Genomic DNA, 22,274 nt, shown 5'->3' on the forward strand with positions numbered 1-22,274 from the left:
ATGCAATCTGCACCACTTTACTGGATGCTGATTTATGAGAACACTATTTGGTTCAGGAGAAATTCCCCACGCTCTTCGGCTGTGCAGTCTCCCACTAAAGGCTTCAAATGCACCCAGGGTGCCATTGAAAATCTTTAAGGATATAACTTATGTACAGCAAACTCCTGAAGTATTTTCACTGCACTATAGAAACCGTACTTCAAAGTAAAATGCTGTGGTTTAGCCAAGAATTATTGTAAATCTATTGTTTAGTGAAGGCCTCCCCAAAACCATCTCCTCATGACCTGAAAATTAATACACAGAGCTACAAGCACAAACACAAACCTGGTGCTTGACAAAAAGCCATTGGAGTTCATTTCTTAGACCTCTCTTTAGTGAAAGTAAAGCTAATCTGCAAGAAAACAGGGTGTAAAGAGAGAAATCCAGCAGTTATCCAGCTGCACAGCCTTATTACAGGAACTTTCACAATATATCCTAATGCTGCACCAAGAAAGCCCAATTTCTGTAGGCAAATGTTGAAGGAAACCCCACAGTACTGCAGGAGACAGTTGACATGCTGGGGCTGAGATGCAATATGTCAAAGAAGAGGTGATTCCCCAAAAAATGCACAAATTCCACCCTCCCATCTCAACAGCAGAGGCCAAAGGTGAAAATGTAATGAAGTAAAGAAGATGCTTAATTTACAATCTCTTTTTTAAAATTTTCTAACTGGTTCTATTGATTTTCTCCTTCAACTGGAATTTCAAAGGGAAGAAATCATCTTGAAAGAAAAGGTCATGCATGACATAAGAGATAACAGAAAGGCAGTCCAACAAGAAACTGGTGCTTGACAGTAAGTCCCAAGCCAAGAAGTCTTACATGATAAACAAAACACTTAGCAAAGCTAAACAAATAGTCTCACCTTCCCCAGAGCCCAGGCAGTGACTTTATCTCATTAAATACTGGCTGTTCTTATCCAAGATTTACAGTCTTGTTTTTAGGTTACTCTAGCAATTGTTGTAGTCCCAGACAAGTAGTCATTGAAAGATGCATATATTTTGTGTGGAGTATCAGCTGGGATTCTTATGTTGTCACCAAAACACCTCATTTAATCCCCAGGAATCACTGACAGAGGTTTTGAGAGATCTTGTCCTCACTCATATGCAACCTTTGTCTCACATTGCACAACTAGATATAACATCCCAACTAAAGAGGATTCCTTCTCCTTCCGGAGTACCTCCTCAGAAAAAAAAGGATATTTCAGAAACAATGCCAGCTCCACCCAGAAAAATATATATATTTCAAAGTTGTTTTCACTGCTCTTGTATATTTACTGTTGTTCTTGTTCTGCTTTGACCAAATTCTTAGGACATAATTCAGCTGGTCTGACTAGGTCAGCTCAGGCAAACAGCATCCCCTGCTTCCAAAGGCACCACCTTGCCTACAGAGTTATACCCCTATATCTAGAGAAGGGAAGGCTCTGGGAAGACCTTATAGCAGCCTTCCAGTACTGAAAAGGGGTCCTACAGGAAAGCTGGAGAGGGATTCTTTATCAAGGAGTTCACGGATAGGATGAGAGGGGAATGGTTTTAAGCTGAAGAGGGGAGATTTAGATGAGACGTCAGGAAGAAATGTTTCATGTGTGGGTGGTGAGGCACTGGAACAGGTGACCTAGAGAACTCATCAATGCCCCATCTCCGGAGGTGTTCAAGCCGCGCTTGGATGAGGCTTTGAGCAACCTGATCAAACCTGAAGATGTCCCTGGCCATGCAGGGGGGCTGATCTTTAAGGTCCCTTCCAAATCAAACCATCCTATGATTTAGGGGTGTAACTCTCATTCCAAAGGCCAACCAATTAATGTGCAAATAATGTGGACTGAATCTCACCCTAAAGTTTCTTTTGGCCTGTGAATAAAGCACAACTCTAGGCTACTGTCATCTAGGCTGACCACTGCTCCTAGCTCAGCTCAAAGAACACTGGAAAAGTTTAGTAGAATATTAATAAAATATCTGGCTTTAGTTTTGTATTCCCAATAAAATGTTGATCCTTATTGCATTAGAGTCCATGAACCTGGTTTATTAAATCATAAGTGCTCAGATTTCATGCAGTAAAACCTCTCATAGATGGCAGCTCCATCCAGAGATAGGCATACATTTGTCGAAACTGTAAGACAAATAACTTCCAGTAATTAACAAATTTATAAAAATAACAGTTCATCATGAACAATGCAAAAATACAGTGCTACAAATTTATTAACAATTTGTACACGAAGAAAAGCTCGTTGTCCCTTCCTGTTTTCCTACGTCCCAGTTTCTAATTATTGCTTGCCACTTTCTGAGCCACTCTTGCTCCAGGTGGATATTTTCTTCCATCTTCCACAGGAAAGATAACAAAACTGAACAACAGGGCCTTGACTAGGTCTAAATTGTCATCAAGAGAACAAAGTCAGACAATGCTTTCCATTATAACTTGAGCCTAGCAGTTTAAATGCGGATGATCTCATAATATATGATGTAAGCTTTGGGTTCCTCAGTTAAGCTCTGCAACCAGTCACAAGTGTTGTACAAGGTCTTGGGCAAGTCACTGAAGCCTTTGTTCAGACCAGCTGGGGTTTGCTGTCTGTAAACAAAGTCCAGCAGAGCCATGGTCAGCTAGGCACCATCTCACAAGAATGGGACTCCTTGGGGGCTTCTGCATTATTTAGACATGGCCATTAGGCGTCTCATTCTCACCACACTCACATACTAGGATGCTACTCAGGTTTCAAATGGAGAAGCTGAACTGTAGCCAGATGGATGGTTAGGAAGCACTATACACAAAGACACCTAAAACATCTTTCTGATGAAACGGGAAGTATTAGTTGCCTCCCTATTCCAATGGAGGGCTGCGAAGATGCGGTGTCCTGGTCTAGCCCCAGTCCCTGGCTTGATTGGCAGGTAAATGGGGCAGTTGTGGTTCCCCACATCCCCACCCTAGGCAGAAGGGAAAGGGCAATTAGAGGGAGAGATTTGTGGGTTGGAAATTAAAACAGCTTTAATGGAACAATAATAATAATAATAATAATAATAATAACAACAACAACAAATACACAATTTCAAACTCCTCAATGACTATATGTCACGCTGACACCGCAAGGTACGCACAGGGAAGGTCCCAGGCTGGACTCAGCAGCAGATGGGAGCTGGATTCAGGAACACACATATCAGGATTAGGGTCAGACAGATGGTTGAGGTCCTCACTGGACATCACCATCAAAGAAGGCTTGACTCCCATGATCCCTAAGCTTTATACCAAGTATGATGTATATGGAATGGAACACTTTGTTGGTTAGTTTTGGGTCACCCATCCTGTCCACTCCTTTCTGCGGGTGCAACCCTTTTTCACTCTTTGGACTTACGGCATTCCACCAGCTTGAGGGTGGCGTTGGTTTCTACAGGAATAAGTATAAGCAATGGCCTTCTTGCATACCAGTGCTCCGCTACTTTGTCAATAACTAAAAACATCAAGCATTAGCATCCAGAGACAGACACTGTCTGAAAAACATGTGGTTAACTTTCAGAAAGTGAGGATACTTAGAAGAGGCTTATTTAGATGAAAAGTTAGAAAACTGGTTCTGCTTTAGCTCAAACCAGAATGTGTTGTCTTCAAAATAAAGAGGCACTCTGAAGATTGTCTAAATATCTCAGATCAGTTGTCTTTATTGCAAACTCAGGTATCAATTCACAAAATACAATGTTGACCTCACATAACACATCCATTTTAGAATGTTTTAAACACCCTGTGTTATGAGGAAAAATTAACAGTGTAAAAGGGCTTTCTAATTCCTCATCTAATGAGACTCTACATAGAAAAGCAGCTGGAGATTCTACTCATAAACACCTTGCTATAATTACAAGAAAGGCAAAAGAATTAGGCTTTCTAATCATAATAAATTACCAAGTAGAAAATAGAATAAAATCTACCAAGGTCTATCTATATCGCATTGTGTTAATTTGACCTTTTTTATTATCATCTATTGCAAAATGCCATGCATGCAACTAATTAGGTGAGAAGCATTTTTCTCAGGTTAAGTAGAGCACCTACATTTCTGCAATTATTATACCTTTAGAAAATCTGTCCTCATTCTGTTCCCATTCAAAGATGGGAAGAGAAATCAAGTCAGCATTACAGCAAGTTTTGTTTGATGGCAAATGGTCAAAATGGTCAGGTAAAAGAGCTCTAAGTAAGCAAACAATGCTTTGCACAACCACAGTGCCTTTCATGGGTGCCTTTGCACAACCACAGTGCCTATGGGGCCAGATGGGATTCATCCAAGGGTATTGAAGGAGCTGGCAGATGTGCTGGCCAAACCCCTTTCCATCATCTCCCAACAGTCCCAGAAGACTGGGGAAGTCCCACTGGACTGGAGGCTGGCTGATGTTGTGCCCATCTACAAGAAGGGTCGCAGGGAGGATCCAGGGAACTACAGGCCTGTCAGTCTGACCTCAGTGCCAGGGAAAGTCATGGAGCAGGTGATCTTGAGTGCTATCATGAAGCACATGCAAGATAACCGGGTGATCAGGCCCAGTCAACACGGGTTCACAAAAGGCAGGTCTGGCCAAACTAACCTGATCAACTTCTAGGACAAAGTGACTCGGCTGCTGGATGAGGGAAAGGCTGTGGATGTGGTCTTCCTGGACTTCAGTAAAGCCTTTGACACAGTTTCTCACAGCATTCTGCTTGAGAAGCTGTCAGCCTCTGGCCTGGACAGGCGCACACTCTCCTGGGTGGAAAACTGGTTGGATGGCCGGGCCCAGAGAGTGGTGGGAAATGGTGTGAAATCCAGCTGGAGGCCAGTGACAAGTGGGGTTCCCCAGGGCTCAGTGCTGGGTCCAGCCCTGTTCAATGTCTTTATCAATGACCTGGATGAAGGCATCGAGTGCACCCTTAGCAAGTTTGCGGACGACACTAAGCTGGGTGGAAGTGTCGATCTGCTGGAGGGTAGGGAGGCTCTGCAAAGGGATCTGAACAGGCTGGACCACTGGGCTGAGTCCAATGGCATGAGATATAACAAGGCCAAGTGCCGGCTCCTACACTTGGGGCACAACAACCCTATGCAGTGCTACAGACTAGGAGAAGTCTGGCTAGAAAGCTGCCTGGAGGAGAGGGACCTAGGGGTGTGGGTTGACAGCCGACTGAACATGAGCCAGCAGTGTGCCCAGGTGGCCAAGAAGGCCAAAGGCATCTTGGCTTGTATCAGAAACGGCGTGACCAGCAGGTCCAGGGAGGTTATTCTCCCTCTGTACTCGGCACTGGTGAGACCGCTGCTCGAATCCTGTGTTCAGTTCTGGGCCCCTCACCATAAGAAGGATGTTGAGGCTCTGGAGCGAGTCCAGAGAAGAGCAACAAAGCTGGTGAGGGGGCTGGAGAACAGGCCTTATGAGGAGCGGCTGAGAGAGCTGGGGTTGTTTAGCCTGGAGAAGAGGAGGCTGCGGGGAGACCTCATTGCTCTCTATAACTACCTGAGAGGAGGTTGTAGAGAGGAGGGTGCTGGCCTCTTCTCCCAAATGACAGGGGACAGGACAAGAGGGAATGGCCTCAAGTTCTGCCAGAGGAGATTTAGGCTGGACATTAGGAAAAAATTCTTCACAGAAAGGGTCATTGGGCACTGGAAGAGGCTACCCAGGGAGGTGCTTGATTCACCTTCCCTGGAGGTGTTTAAGGCACAGGTGGATGAGGTGCTAAGGTGCATGGTTTAGTGTTTGATAGGAATGGTTGGACTCGATGATCCAGTGGGTCTCTTCCAACCTGGTTATTCTATGATTCTATGATTCTAAGGATTCTAATGCATTTGATAAATATTAATTAACTCTCATACTGCTTTTTTTTTTTTTTTAAGTAGGCAAAGGATATTTTTAAGTATCACTTTGTTTGCTGTGGAAATGCATTCCCCCCTTTCCACTCTTGAGAAGGAGGCAGCTGTTGTTTAACAACACACATAAATATTAAACAAGAGTTTTATAGAGGAAGTAAGGAATATTTAATCCAAAGGAAACCCTAGAAGGATTTACGTAAATTATTTTTAAGTCTGTTACCTAAGCAATTACTTAAAGCAGCAGCCCCAAACTCCATGGACAACTTTGTTTTCCTTCTGCCACCCCTGCTTTAAATTAAAACTTACTGTAGCTATTAATAATATTTGAGGAACTTGCTGCCAGCTTTTCACCTCTGAGCTGCAGAGGGGGAAATACCTACCAACTCTGGGACAGAATCCAGAATCCAACCTGGCAAATTGACGTTATGGTAATGTTATCCACCATTTTATATAGTTCACACTTAACCTAGAAGAATATTAGGACCTTTCTCCTCATCAGTGCTGAGGAATGAGATGGCTGATTTAAGAGAGACTATTCCAGGCCAGGCAGTACTTTGCTTAGCCTACCAGTAACTCTCTGTAGGGCCACTAGTCCTGCTAAAACCATTTCCCATCCCCACTTTGCATTGAAGAGATCTGTATTTTGGTTAGATATATGGCACAAAACTGTAGTCTGAGCATGTCCTAGCCATTTAGGCAGGGTTCATTATTCGTGCATTTACACCACTTCGTACCTTGGAAGCTGATCCATAGGTAGAGCATACACAGCACTACAGATCTTAAATAGGCCTACTCATTTCTAGCATGAAGAATTTGTCAGTGTAGCTTCTGGGATATATTTCTCTTTATCTGAAACTAAGGAAATCCTTGGACAGTGAATTAATTAGGAAAAACAGATGTTGCTGAGAGTAGCTGCACTCCTGCTCACTTTGGCACCATGGCTAGTTAGATCCTTTTGAGCAATTCTGAAAGACAGTCAATGCCTGGAAGATCATTAAACCATCCTGAACTGGAGTTCAGATCACTGGGAACTCACAAGTATTAATGGGATAAACTTCATGCAGTAAAAGATAAATCATACCTGTAGGACCGTTACACCACATAGCAATGTGTTCTCAAGTCTCACAAAAATTGAAACGATCCTCAGGAGTCATTATACACTCTGTTAAGTAACATTTAGAAATAGAAAATGCTACACTTACTACGGACAAAACAAAAGACTATCAGCAGGTATGAGTCTCTTAAATCAGTGTTACCACAAGATGTCACTCTAAACTTCATTTAGAAAGAGGTTTTGACTATTTTAACTTCAGGAGCTCAAAGTTACTTTTTCCAAGTATATTTATTTCCTTCCAAGTTGTATTTACAAAACTTAAAACATAAATTAATTACTTATAAGGAACAAAAACAGCTAAACAAACATGAGAAATAACAATCTGCTGCACCAAAACTCATTGGTAAATCTTCCCAAGGTAGGCTGGGTATGAAATGATGACAAGAATAAAGAAAGAGCAGTTGTTTGGTTTTAGACAGAGGTTAAAGAAGAAATAGAAAGAAGTTACAGTTTTGTATTGCAGTTCAACACTGGGAGACTAAAAATTATTCAAGAAAAAGCAAGAGTTAGGAGAAATATCAAGTGCACATTTCAACTCTGTCTCACTGTAATTAGGTCAGCTTTCTCCTGCTATTTAATTACTATCTGTATTGAAAGATGCTCCCCTACAACAATTCCTCCTACTACCTGCAGGTACTTGGGTTCTGGGAAGAAAGTGAATCTCCTAACAATTCCTTGCTGAAAATGAGTATCCATATGTATTAACACATATACATATGTAAAAATATGCATTGTATCATGTATGTGTGCATATATATATACACATAATATTGTGAACATATGTAATTTGTAAATGAATATGTATATATAACCAAAATTTTGGTCGAAGAAGGCAACAAGAGCACTCTTGACCCACACGCGCAGCTATCTGTAGCGGAGGCAGAGGACTGGCACAAGGCTTGCAGCAAGGCAGCAGCAAAGCCAGGATCTGGAAGTGAGTTCTCTGAGCAAAGCTGCTCTGACACCATCTGCTCTGATATTTCCATTATCCATAGCACATCAAAAATGGTGGTGATCCCAACTCTAGCACCTCCAAGAAACATGACTTGAAAACACTTTTTTTTGCAGAAGAAAACCATCTGACTCATCTACATCATCTGACTATTGGTACACTGGGATAAAAATCAGATCAAAGAGAAAGGAAACAGTACCTCTAGTAGTGTCAACATCTCCCTTAGTTCAAGCAGTGAAGGATGCTGCAAAGTGTCCAACAATTATGACCTCACTTTTAAAACCCAAGCGTTATTAACATCATCGCACAATGGAATTTGCAGTAAGAAGATCTTTTTACTATCCCTAAAGTCTAGGAAATCACCATGTAAAATTAACTTCAAAACATTGATAAGGTTGTAAAGGTAACTCCTAAACTTAGAAAGTCTCATAATTTAAGTATCTAGTCACATTCTATTTTCCTCTCTGCCCCGACACTTTATGCAGTGTATCAAATGAGCCAGGTCTGGGTAAGCTGTCTGAGCAACTTTCGCACCATTTACCTCAGGAGCTGAAAGGCTAAGTGCAGTAAGAAGATTTCTTGAAGGTTCTCTAGCCTAAGAGCGTTAAATGCTACCTCAGTAATTAGATCCCACCTCTGACTTCTACAGACTCTCAGTGATGGTCAAGAAGTCACATACATTGTATTTCTCCAAAATGACCATCTATCAGATGATCCTTATGTTTTAAGTGTGTACACAATGAGACTTTGGGACAGTCTTGCTGGAATAGTGATGCTCCCTGTTGCAGCTGGAGCTGGGGTCAAACCATGTACGTCATCATGTATGGGGTCTCAAGCTCCGCCAGGGGAGATTTAGGCTGGACATTAGGAAAAAATTCTTTACAGAAAGGGTCATTGGGCACTGGAACAGGCTGCCCAGGGAGGTGGTTGATTCACCTTCCCTGGAGGTGTTTAAGGCATGGGTGGACGAGGTGCTGAGGGATATGGTTTAGTGTTTGATAGGAACGGTTGGACTCAATGATCCAGTGGGTCTCTTCCAACCTGGTTATTCTGTGATTCTGTGATTCTGTGGGTCAGGCATGTCTCCAATCAGGCCTTCAAAGTAAGTAGACATTTTCACCTCTATGTTTCAGGGTTTCAGTACCACCTCCATAGCACAGAACTACAATCACCTCACCACACAGAAAAATAATTACAAGAAAGCAATGGATTAAATACTTGCTCATAAACTGAGTCCTGCCCTTTCTGCACATTAAATGATGCAGGATTTTTGAAGGAAAACAATTTGAGGTCAAATAAATAAGAGTCACACTGTATATATGTATAGGAATTTAACACAGTCTGCAGATGCGCCATAATATAGCACTGCCCTACCTCTGACCACAGACCTAATTCTCTTCTTTCCACATTGTTGCAGTGCACCAAATCATTTCCATGTAACATAACATAATGATAATTATTATTAAAGCTATTTTTGATTTCTAATGCCTGGCATTTTATGCAACAGTGTCTTCATCAACAACATCAGCAGAAATTCAAAACCACACAATTATAAGGTCAAAATGGAGATAAGAAAAAATAAAGACATAAATTCAGACTTTCTTGAAAAGAGCTAATGGTTATTTCAGTGGCAGATCAGGCTGACAGAGCCCCTACACAGTTGCAGAGAACAGACTACACAACAAAATAAAAACACAAAGGGAATGAACAACACAGTCTGCAGCATTTCTTGTCAAGACATATTTTAATATCCAACAGAGCTCCAAACACAGAATCACATCAGAGCAAACTACAGTAGGAGTTTGAGATAAATATGATATCCAGTTATGTGTAACTACGTATATATTCATTACATATACAAGTTCATTAAGTAGTATATATACGTGTATAAATATATACATATATGTGTAAGATTAACTAATTTACGTTCATGCATCTTGCTATGCAGTGGTCAATCCCAATTGTACTTAAATCAGTGTTTCTCACTGATTCCCATGACACTGGAAACACAGGGTCAAGAAAAAGTCCTGGAATTCCAGAAGAGCCACAGGGTTGACACCAGGCAACATACTTGGCTCACTTACAGCAGCTTTGAAAATCATAAGGTATAACACTCTTCAAGGCTAAAACGTTTCTGTGATTTTAAAATTCCCATGCAGCTTCTTAAAAAGTTACACACACTAAACAAAAATCAAATCACAGTCTAATCTGACTCCACAGACCACAACATTAGAGATGGAGAACAGCTCTGCTATTTTAGAGACAAAAATAAACATTGGGATTATTGAGGGAACAGCTTGCTCCAGATTATTTTCTTGCATTTTATTAGTAGATGTACAGACTACATTAGCAAGATATAAATCCAGTCTATCTTTATTTATCACCAAAGAAATAATCTATGTCATTGTTCTTTTATCTTTCCTCAGCCTGAAGAAGAATACATAATTCAAAATAAAACCAGGTTATCTAAATGCATCTCTTAATAATTCTCATCACAAACCAATAACAAAGGGCTATCCCTATTTAATGTAAAGAGAAAGAAAAGCTTCACATTGGGACAGCAGCCACACAGCAACAGCTGCTGCAACTGTGTTTTATTAATTCTAATTATACACGGAATCCATGTGGCCAAGACATACTTTAAAAAAAACCCCAACAAAACACTACAGAATAAAAAAATGGCTTTTATTCAGTGCTGGATATTGAACATTAACAAGGTCAGCAATTATCACATTTCTTATATTAAAATCTCATCTTAAAAATGGTTTATTTCTACTACACAATTTTTGCATTTCAAATGACAGAAGTCCACAAAGCTTCTGAATTCTTTGTTTGAGATATAAATGCTGCCATTCAGTGGTTAAAAGTCAGCAAAATGTGAGCAGAGGGCTGTATTAGGATTACAAGTGATTACGTACTACCTAGGTAGTATCAGTGCTGTAATAGGTTTCTTCTTGTAGACAGACAGGCTGAGAATCCAAATACAGACCTGGGCAGGGATTCTGAATTTTTTGGAGTCCATCAGTGTTCATATCCAGCGTTTTGGTGCGATTCTTTAAGGAAGAGGCCACAAATGTGAGAGGTGTCAGAGATTTGCTTTTCACTTCAGGGTTTTTTTCTGGTAATTCTTAAGTTTTCAGTGTTTAAATTCTTCCAGTCAAAAACTGATTTGGGGTACCCATACAAGATTCTCACATCCTCACACATGTGCCTTCTCTCAAAGTAGAAAATATCCAAATTACTTCTACATTAAGAACTTACTGGGGGAGGGGGACGGAGGGAGTTACTCATTTCTTCAGGCTGGCCAGCAAGAACAGGGAGCACTGTGCCCTGACTCGATTTGTTCCTCATCTCTAACCTAGTAAGCCCCAAAGGCAAAAGCAATTCTGAGATTTTTGGCAATACAGGAATATTTCAGCTCCTCACAGACACACTAAGAAAGACTGAGTAACATTTCATTGATTCATAGGATCATAGAATAATAGAATTGTAGAATCATAGAATACCCTGAGTTGGAAGGGACCCACAAGGATCATTGAGTCCTACTCCTGCATAGGGCAACCTTAACATTCACACCATATATCTGGGGGCGTTGTCCAAACGTTCCTTGAATGTTGCCAGGCTTGGCACTACGACTGCTTCCCTGGGGAGCCTGTTCCAGTGCTCCACCATACTCTGAGTGAATAACCTTTCCCTAATATCCAACCTCATATTTCACATCTCAGTGAAACTCCCCTTTTTTGATGCCTTCAACCTCATTTCCCTATAGTTACGCGATGCCTGTCTGTCCTTATCCTGTATGCACAACAATGTGCCAGCTATCACTGACTAACTTTGAACCCTCTGCCCAATGTCAATGCAACTTGATAGAAGTGACGAAGCCTCAATTCCTCCAAAGGATCTGCGGGTACCATGGAGTAGGGAGACTTAGAAGAACTGGAGAGAAAGGAGGATACTGCAGGATAAATATTACTGCCACAGAAGTAAAATAAGCGGTGGGTCAAAAGCCACAGGAAACCAGTCACAACAGATATACCATATTTTTTTTTTAACAAATCATAGACTCATAGAATGATTTGGGTTGGAAGGGACCTTAAAGATCATTCAGTCCCCCGTCCCCCCCCCCCCCATCACCACAAGCAGGGACACCTACCACTGGATCAGGTTGTTCAAAGCCTCATCCAGCGTGGCCTTGAACACCTCCAATGATGGGGCATCCACGACCCCTCTGGGCAACATGTTCCAGTGCCTCATCATGCCCACAGTAAAAAATTTCTTCCTAACATCTAATCTAAATCTCCTCTCTTTCATTTTAAAACTATTATTCCTCACCTTATCACTGCAGTTCCTGATAAAGAGCCCTTCTGCATCTTTCCTGTAGGCCCCCTTTAAGTACACAAAGGCTGTGTAGATCTCCCTGGAAATAGCTCACTCTGTGCAATCAGACTTTCGGTGGAGAACTGTGAGCCTCAGTTCCTCAAGCTGGCTGCAGTCTAGCCCCCATCCTGTAAAAACCCCAAAAGACTGCACGGCTTCAAACCATCCCAAAGATCTTGCACTGCTACCTTTAGCCCTTTCAAGAGAAAGAGCAAATTTGCTTACTAAGAGAATTGGACTTCAAGAATAAAAGCAGATGCAGCTGTCTTCAGGCAAAACAAAAGCTGCCCTTGAATTTAAATTTCAGTTCTGCTGTAATTTATTCCTCAACAAAGAAAGATGCCAGTTTGGGAAAGTAGGATTCTGTGCAGAGTAATAACAGGCTTCCCCATTGTCAGAAATGTCATTTGAGCGCTTCTCAAATGTAAAAGAGCATTGAAGGGGTTTTGCACATTTCTTTTGCTCCGCAACGTTTGTAATAGTCAGGGAGTATTTCAATATTTTTAGATACAGCTACAGAAGAATGCTTATTTCTCGGTCATGGAAACTCTGAACATACATCTCTAGAAGAATCACACCAACACAAGCAAAGTCAGTGGGAATTTTTTCTGTTGTCTTTGTGAACGCTGGACTCAGGCCCTCAGCAAAAGGATTGCCTAATGTCCCTGGACCAGATACATGCTTGGTTGCATGGGATTAAGGCTCAAGGAATTCAGTGTTGTTACAGGAGATGAAACAGCCTGACATGACCAGAAACCAGCTCAATGAGATTATATCTAGAGAACAATGACATGTGAGATCAGTGACCTTACATTGAATCATAGAATGACCAGAGTTGGAAGGGATCCACAAGAATCATCAAGTCCAACTGCTCTCCCTGCACAGAACAACCCCAGAATTCACACCATGTGTCTGACAGCATTGTCTAAATGCTTCTTGAATATTGTTAGGCTTGGCACCACAAATACTTCCCTAGGGAGCCTGTCCAAGTGCTCTATCACCCTCTGCGGGGAGAAACTTTTCCTAATGTCCAACCTAAACCTCCCCTGGTACATCTTCCTGCCATTCCCTTGGTTCCTATCATTGCTTGCCAGAGAGAAAAGATCAGCATCTGCTCCCCCTCCTCCTCTTGTGAAGAAGCTACAGACCATAACGAGTTCTCCTCCTCTTCTCCAGGCTCAACAGACCAAGTGACTTTAGCCACTCCTCATATGGCTTCTAAACCCTCCATCAAGGGTCTCCTCAGGAGACTCCCCAGTAGCTTTATATCCTTTTTATGCTGTGCACTCTAAGCAGCTAAATGTGCTGAAAATAAGTGTGTTAAAAACATCTACAGAGAGGAAGCTTGGCGAGTATGAATAGATAACAACCGGTTGTGCTTTTGATTGAAAAGTTTCCAAGTACAGCAAATCATTTAATGTCCCTTTGGTCCCTGAAAAACTAACACAGCACTCAGTGCTGAACTATGCTTCCTTCTGTGCACTGAGAAACATGGATAAAAGCAAGGGACACCATCACCTAAGAAAGGCAATTGTCAGTCATGTTCCCCATTCTGATAGTCTCAGCTCTAGCAGCTTTATCAAGAACCTTGTGAAATTTGGCATCACCTTGTTTTCTGTGGTCCCATGAATGTCAAGTCTCATGTTCACTCAAAGGAAGAAGCAGAATAGAGGTCGTCATGGTAATGGAGAAAAGCTGGAAAATACCACTGCAGTGTTTCTTAAAGATAGATCATAGAAGCAGACAATAACCACCTGAAGTATTTTACAGATTATTTCTATGTCTTTTGTGCAAATCTAATAAGCTTTGTAACACTGAAGGCCAGCGCTATGGTGCATGACTAGCACTGGATTTTGAGGTGTTGAATGATCTTGACTTCTCTTCTGACATCTCAAATTGTTCTTCAACATCCGCTTTGGTGCAGTCTCCACCTCCAGCCCAGGACTGTGTTACAGGTCTTCTGCTTGTGTCACCATTCATCCTGCTGTTCCCACACCTATCCCCTAGTCCTGACCCACCTCCTTCCCTCTGGTCTCAAATTTCCTTCTGTCACTACTTAAAGGGTTTCTCCTTAAACACAACATGCCTGAACAAATTTATTGTCTTTCTATTAGTTAACTCTATATTATTCTTCTCTCTGTATGGTCAACAGCATAATTATTCATCTCAGCATTAAAGCCTAAAAAGAGTGTGAGTATTTATCATTATTTTTAGCTGACATGCATGGCTATGTATCAAAATCTTTCCCATTTTTCATTCTTACTGTTTTCCTTCTGTGACAGGGACAATGCTTTTAAGCTGAAAGAAGGGGGATTTAGATTAGATACTAGGAAGAAATTTTTTACTGTGATGGGGGGGAGGCATTGGCACAGGTTGCCAAGAGAAGCCGTAGATGTCTCATACCCAGAGGTGTTCAAGGACAGGCTGGATAAGGTTTTAAGCGCTCTGATCTAGCAGAAGGTGTCCCTGGACATGGCAGCGGGGTTGGAACTGTATGTCCTTTAAGGGCCCTTCCAACCCAAACTATTTTATACTTCTATGAAATCCATAGTAAACCACGTTCTTGACTTGCTTCATGCTTACTACACTAAATATTTGCATTTGTCAATGGTTATTCTAATACATACGTTAATCCTAAAATAATTAAAGGAAAGGAGGACTCACTTTGGCTCTCTTAAATGACTATTTTGAGGCTGAGGTTGTTCAGTCTGGAGAAGAGAGGGCTATGGGAAGACCTTATAGCAGCCTTCAAGTACTTAAAGGAGGCCTACAGGAGAGCTGAGGAGGGGCTCTTTATCAGGGAGCACAGGGACAGTATGAGGAGAATGGTTTTAAGATGAAAGAGGGGAGATTTAGGTGAGATATTAGGAAGAAATGTTTTCCTGTGAAAGTGGGGAGGGACTGGCACAGGTTGCCCAGAGAAGTCTTGGATGTCCCATCCCTGGAGGTGTTCAAGGCCAGGCTGGATGAGGCTTTGAGCAACCTGATCCAGTGGAAGGTGTCCCAGCCCATGGCTGGGTATTTGGAACTGGCGGATCTTTAAGGTCCCTTCCAACCCAAACCATTCTGTGATTCTATGTTTCTATGACATTTTATGTCCTTCTTATACACCCTATCTGTCCTATAGCACTCTCCAGTAACATGGAGGATCACAAAACAGAACTAGATTCCTGGAAGTCTGGATGTTAATATAACACTATTGAAATATACCACCACTTAAAAGAAAAACAATATCTGATTATAGAAGAATAACCTAACTTCTTTTTCAACTTGGTTTAAAAGACATCACTGCTCTTTTAAAATGGATTGCTCTAACGGGGCTTATTTAAAAGTGAGCTACCTGAGGTAAAGAGTCTAAAAAACCCTTCTTACTAAAACCATAAAATTATATCCCAAGTCTGTAAGTACCCACTGTGTCACAGATGACCAGTAAATTCTCTAATCCTCACAGTTATGTTTACTACAGCAGTTTCTAATACAGGCAGTTTTATAACATCCACATTACCTTGCAGAAATGGTACAGTATCAAAGAAGATAGTGTAGATTTTAGCTGAAAATATGCCATTTTAAAATTCAGGCAAAGTTACGCAAGCATGAGAAAAAAACATAAGGTAAGGTTTCCAAGTGCTCAGGAAATACGTCATCCACTGCAGATTGGGTTTATCTGAATTTTAGACAAATCAACTGAGATTAGTTTTTACCTAATACTGCATAAGATGATTACAGCTATTTGTGGCAGTTTAATTCCTGCTAGAAACAAAATGATGTTCTACAGAGAAGTATCTACAAAAAAAACCCAGCCTTGACATAAACCTCTTTCATCCACTTTCATTCTGCAGAGTGGTCTTCTAAGCTGTAAAATCATGCACTTTTCTTAATGAAATGAAGGCTAGACAAATGCATAGGAAGGTTTTTAGAAATAAATTGTACTAAACTATGTACTGCAGTATAAAAACTGACTATTTCATAAAGAACAGAACTGAAAAAAAAAGATGTTTGGTCATTTTGACACATCCAGATGACTGTTATTACTCTTTCTCATGTTTTTTCCTTTCTGTATCTGCACAATGCCTCCAAGATGCCCTATTATGAGACCATCCCAATAAATGAGGCCTTTGAATTTCCACAGGTTTCATTTCCTATTCCCTGCAGGATTTTAAAACTATAAACATTCACATCACAAGAACATGTGCTACAATTTGAGAGGACTCTGTGACTTAATATCATTTAGCTATGGATGATCCCACAAAAAGCAAAAACTCATAATAACAATGGTAGCGTAACTCCTCACTGCACATAGAAGTATTGGTACAATCCTTTTGGGAAAAATACTTCGGAATTAATTTAAAAGTAATGTCAATATCTAAATATGTGTTCTTCCCCTTGTGTGCTCCTTCTGAAGAGTTTCTCCTCCTCTCTCCTCTTTGGGCTGTATTTTCAAAACCTTATGTTTGGGTCACTGGAGTGTAAATGGGACTCCTGACACAACTGTTCCACATGTCACTCTGAAAATGTGGCTTTTAGTAACTAACTGGCTGTAACTGAACATGAAAACTCTAGCAAGAACTCCAGCAACAAGAACAGCCCAAAGGGAAAAGGAGATGCTTTTGAACACACATTAAAATGTAAAAGGACAATCTTTCGATAATCCTTTTGTAAATGACTTATAGAACTCCCACTTCCATATTTGAAGTCTCTTCTTGCATGGGTAGAATACAAATACGAAACCTATAGAAACACCATTTTTCTCTTGTTACTCTCCCATTCGGTAGTCAGCAGTATTTATGAAACACTTAAAGATAAAATCAATCACACTCACATTGAGAACCCATGTTCCAGCATGGCTGGTTAACCAAAATCACTCAAGCATACATTTGAGAATAAAAGGAACTAGGCAACACTTAAAATTAGGTGCTCAGATTTGAAAAGTGCCTCTAGCTATATTTATTCTTCTTCATTGATTCAAGTTACACTCAAAGAAATCCTACAGATTTTTAAATATTTTGGAAGTTAACGATAGTTGAACACACACTTAAAGGACAGGGATGGTTACAACAGCTGAATTTACTTGCAAAAGAATCAAATTCTACTGAAGCCGAAGGACCTACAAAAACTGAATTTGGCATGTAAAATTACATTGACTTTGCACCTGGTAGGCAAGTGCACTTCTGCATCCAGGTCAATGATTCTGTACAAAAATTGCCTTTTTCTTTCTTAGTTACTGCCTAAATATTCAAAAGGTCAATCAATTCTATATAAAATCTATGTCTGACAATGACATCAAGTTCTGGAAAGCAATGAACACTCAGGACTGTGAAGATTAAGTCTAATTAAGATTAGAGACTAAAAAACGGACGCTTTCAAGATCATTAAACATTCTGTAAATACAAAAGACAAAGGAACATTAGCAGTACAGAACTTAAAAAGAGACCATAAAACCTGCCTTAAAAAAAACCTTTCTTTGTGTGGTGGTTTGATTCAGAAGTAAGCAAAAGCTAAAACAAATGTCATGGACGTGGGTATTTTTGAAAGAGTAATTATTCGAGAATCTCATTACTGATTGTCTGGTAACATCATCTACAACATTTAAAATACTGATGAGAGGTCACTCTTGTATTATTCCAGAATCTAGACCAACCAAATAGCAAATCAAACATAATAATAAGAGACTTTGAGGACATCTTGCAGTTCCCAAATATCTTTTATAAAAATAAGCATCTCAGAACAAGGAAAAGATATCTAAAAGCCTACTAATTAAAATGTTATCTAAGTTCCGTAACACCACACTCTTCAATCTGTTATTGGGGCAATCAAAAAATTTCACTTATTCTTTGAATTCAACCCTAATGTAGCTATAATCACTTTTTCATTTCTGGCATACGTAATACATCAGCAAATAGTGCAGTGTAGCCACGCACAAAGCACACATAGTTAGAACACACCGAAGGATTTATTTCAAAGCACTGCAGAAGTAAATGTTGCTTCTGAGACTTGTGTCACAGAACATACTTTTACAACCACAGTTGTCATCATAAAAATAAGGTTGAAATGTTCCCACCTTTTTTTCCATTCTCTAGTTCAGATCTATGTATAGCGATTTGGTAAGTACTGTTCAATTATGAACCTATTTCCTTTTGTAAAGACTATATAGCAATTAAAAATCATGTAGAGTTTATAAAATTAAGCTAATAACTTTAAATATGTTAAGAGAAATTACAAGTAAAATAGCACTGACGTTAATTACTTCCATTTACAGGAAATGTTAGAAACTGGTAAGATACTTTTTTTTCACAAGTGCTACAAAAATTACTGAAAATCTTCCTGGACTTCTCTTTTCAGATTAATAGTGCAGTATGGATGGGCTCCTACTTTTATGATGTACAATCAAATTTTTTCCTAACTGCTACTAATTTCAGTTCCACAATGAGCACAACTGGTGGTCTCGCTTCAAACAACCATAACCTGAAGGTAGGTGTGCTTCCACAAACATAATTTGTGTTGAGAAATGCTACCTTCCGACTAGTTCTGCACAAAATGTACAGATGTTTGTGAAGGAATAGAAAACCAAGGAGCCAATGCAAGGTGAGCAAGAGGGTAGAGAGGGTAGAGAAGGGTGATACGCAGTTACTGTCACCACTTCCCAAGACTGGCAGCACAGACACAGCACAGCACAAGAGACAACAGGGATGCTACAGGAACGAGTACATTCAGGACTTTGGAAACATTACATATGATAACATTTGGAGGATACTTTATATAGAGCTCCAAAACACCAAGTGCTTAATTTTGACAAGTATCATCACTTACTAGATCAAATGAGGATCTTCGAGCAAATGGAAGAATGACTGAGCGATACACCAGCACGTCTATTTGAACACTGTAGCAGCACCTGGATGGGAACACTCTGCCAAAATTTCACTCTGTCGTTAAGGACTTTTCTTGACTAATTTCTGAGATACTTCGGCTGACTTCACAAAAACATAATGCAAAAGACACAAAGATCTTGTTGCTATTTGGTGCCAACGAAATCAATGAAACTTTCGTCATTTATCTGTGTGGAGATGGCTTTATCTTCAACTTTGCAAAAACAGTTATATCCTATCCTGGTTCAGTAATTTCCATTAAACAAAGGAAAGCAGCAAGGTTTAGGAATAAACATTGGATGCTTAATCTTGCGTGAGATTTTTGTTAACTCTTTCCTTCACTATAAATAAAGAAGCACCTTTGAAGCATCAGAACAAGTTTCCCCCCAGAGAACCAGGAAGGATCTTCTCAGCTGTTCCATTAGGTGCTCAGATTTGAAAAGTGCCTCTAACTATATTTATTCTTCTTCATTGGTCCAAGTTATACTGAAATTAAATAAATCTTTATGAATTAAATAGCAACCAATAAAAAAGTTACTCAGTCTGACATAGCTCTGGCCTTCAAGAGCATATATCTAGTATTAAATATCAGTACCTACCTAGAAGTGCTTGAAACAAGCTGCTCTTAAAGATGCCCATCACCTTTTTGATGGCTTTTTTCAGTTGTTGCTCTTCTGGCTTCCTTAGTTTTTTACAATATTCTTCCAGCAGCACCAAAGCTCGGTCAGTATCTAAAAACAAACAAGTACAAAAAAAAAAAAGTCTCTTATTGGCTCTGGAAAGTACTGAAATGCTCAAATATTAATTTCACATTTCTAAAGCCATTGTTAACACATGTAAGGAACATTTACAATAAATGTTGCTGTATTCTGTCATTAGCTGTACGCCATGAGCAACAGAGGTGAAACAGAGATTAACCCAACATCAAAACAGGAAGATGACTGTATTTCCGAGATCTCCCTGCAAAAGGAAAATGATCTTTTGAATGTCATCCCCAATAAGTGTTCAACTTCCATTTATCCAACACCAGATGGAAGCTATGGCATTTGGACCAAATTTGCAGAAGCTACAAAATTATAAATAGTAACTATTATGGATACCCATGCAGGAAAACTGGCCTTAAAATGTATTCAGAGAAGACATGGAAGTGCATGCTTCAACACCTGTAGCACCCAATTCTCTGTTCTCTGAATAGCAAATGTGTCTCTGAAAGGCAGGTGTCCAAGAGTATGGTTGGTTTTCTTCTGTTCCCTCACTACATAAAATTGCAGTCTACCTCACTGGTAAAAATTAGATTGATAGCAGACTTTCATCCATGTGTTGGCTCAAATGTAGCCACCCAGCCTTTCTGAGGAGTCCAGAGAAAGAGGGGTTTGCTTCTCCTCCTGCTATTATCTTTGCCAAGAGCATGAATGACGCATGAAATTGTATGAAATGCAAACATCGCCATTTTACATATAGGAAAACAGAGGAAAATGGGAGAATTGGACTTCACCTTTCTTTCTCCACATCCTAACTAGATCACACAAACGTGCACACACACATATATGTGACACTGACATATCTGAACACACATTTGTAATTATATTGGCACCAAGTTTACAGTAAGATTACCAAACAGTAACAAAAGTACAAACTAATAACTATAGTGAAAGAGTCTCAATCTAAGTCTCTTACAGTAGAGTTCCATGCAAGCTTTGTTACCAGGAGGGGTTCCTTTTAGTTAGATTAAATTCAATAAAGTGCCCTAAAAAGGCTTGGAAAGGCAAAACAGACTGCTGTTATCATTCTTAGTTACTAAATAACTGAAAGCAATTTTTTTTCACTAAATAAAAATTGATAACCATTGTTAATCCAAGGATCTTGAACATGATGCCTGTAGCGTAGGCCTTGTGGTATGACAACTAGTTTCAACACAGAGGCTGAAACACAACTTGTATTCTGTAGAATCATAGAATCATAGAATAACCAGGTTGGAAGAGACCCACCAGATCATCGAGTCCAACCGTTCCTATCAAACACTAAACCATTCCCCTTAGCACCTTGTCCACCCGTGCCTTAAACACCTCCAGGGAAGGTGACTCAACCACCTCCCTGGGCAGCCTGTTCCAGTTCCCAATGACCCTTTCTGTGAAAAATTTTTTCCTAATGTCCAGTAGGTCGATAATATTCTCAAATTAAAAGGGGGAAACACTTAATCAAAGATTAATGTTCAAGAAGATGCAATTTCTTTTAGCCTCACAGAATTCTGGCTGGTCACAAGCATTTTATCAGAGAAATGAAAAACACCATGAATAAAAAGGAATGGTGTTTAAATGTGCATATGTATATATGTGAACACATATATAAAAAAATACATGCATATATCACATATATATGAAGACTAGGGAGCAGTTTATAGCAGTGTAGGCATTTATACAATGAAGGAGCTCACACTCTCTGTGCAATCCCACCAGTCCCCAAGAGGAATCCCTTCCTTCTAGGAGAGCTGTCCCTGGAACCAGTAAGGGTAACGGAATTGCCTTGCTATCATCTAAAGCTGGCAGTGCACTTAGGACACTTACAGCCCACAGAGAAAGAGATTGGCTCTTCTAAAGGCCAGGTCACAACACCTGGGCAGGATTTCTTCCACGGATCACCCTGATCAAAAGCACAGCCTCAAAATACATTTCTGATTCCAAATGGAATATGGTTAGGATATTCCAAACAAATATGGAAATTTGGGAATAAAGAATTAATGAGCTCAGCTTTTTTTACCTTGAAAACCCCAATCACATTATACCTCTCACTGACCTCATGACTGTGTCCTACCCACCTGTGGCGCCTGTGCTTTCATCTCTACACTTAAAGTTCTGGCTCCTTTGTACAAAGTAATTAATGGCTTAAAGTATGGGTTGGAATCAGGCATTCACCTTCCCCCCAGAACAGACAGGTACGTGCAAAGAACATACGACTATTTATGATCATATAAAGCAGAAAGGAGTGGAAAACCACTGCAAAGTATCCAGTACTGATGGCACATTCCAGAAGTGGACTATCTGAGAAAACAGGAAAATGCGATTTGAATACCTCCCTCCCTTTGGGCTCCACACAAGAGACACCCTACTACTCCCTCTTTTTTTAGTCACTTGGTGA

At 40.2% G+C, this 22,274-nt stretch overlaps 1 protein-coding gene across 12 annotated transcripts in view; it reads right to left on the reverse strand.

The window, feature by feature from the left end:
• Positions 1-22,274, reverse strand: part of DLG2 (discs large MAGUK scaffold protein 2) — a 1,047,701-nt gene that overhangs the window by 1,009,203 nt on the left and 16,224 nt on the right. For all 12 annotated transcript variants that reach the window (XM_069879637.1, XM_069879628.1, XM_069879594.1 and 9 more), the window contains one exon: positions 19,739-19,870. In XM_069879637.1, coding sequence (XP_069735738.1) covers positions 19,739-19,870 — 132 coding nt within the window. The remainder of the gene's footprint in view (positions 1-19,738; positions 19,871-22,274) is intronic.

This window comes from Phaenicophaeus curvirostris, chromosome 1, assembly GCF_032191515.1.
Source record: "Phaenicophaeus curvirostris isolate KB17595 chromosome 1, BPBGC_Pcur_1.0, whole genome shotgun sequence".
NCBI lineage: Eukaryota > Metazoa > Chordata > Aves > Cuculiformes > Cuculidae > Phaenicophaeus > Phaenicophaeus curvirostris.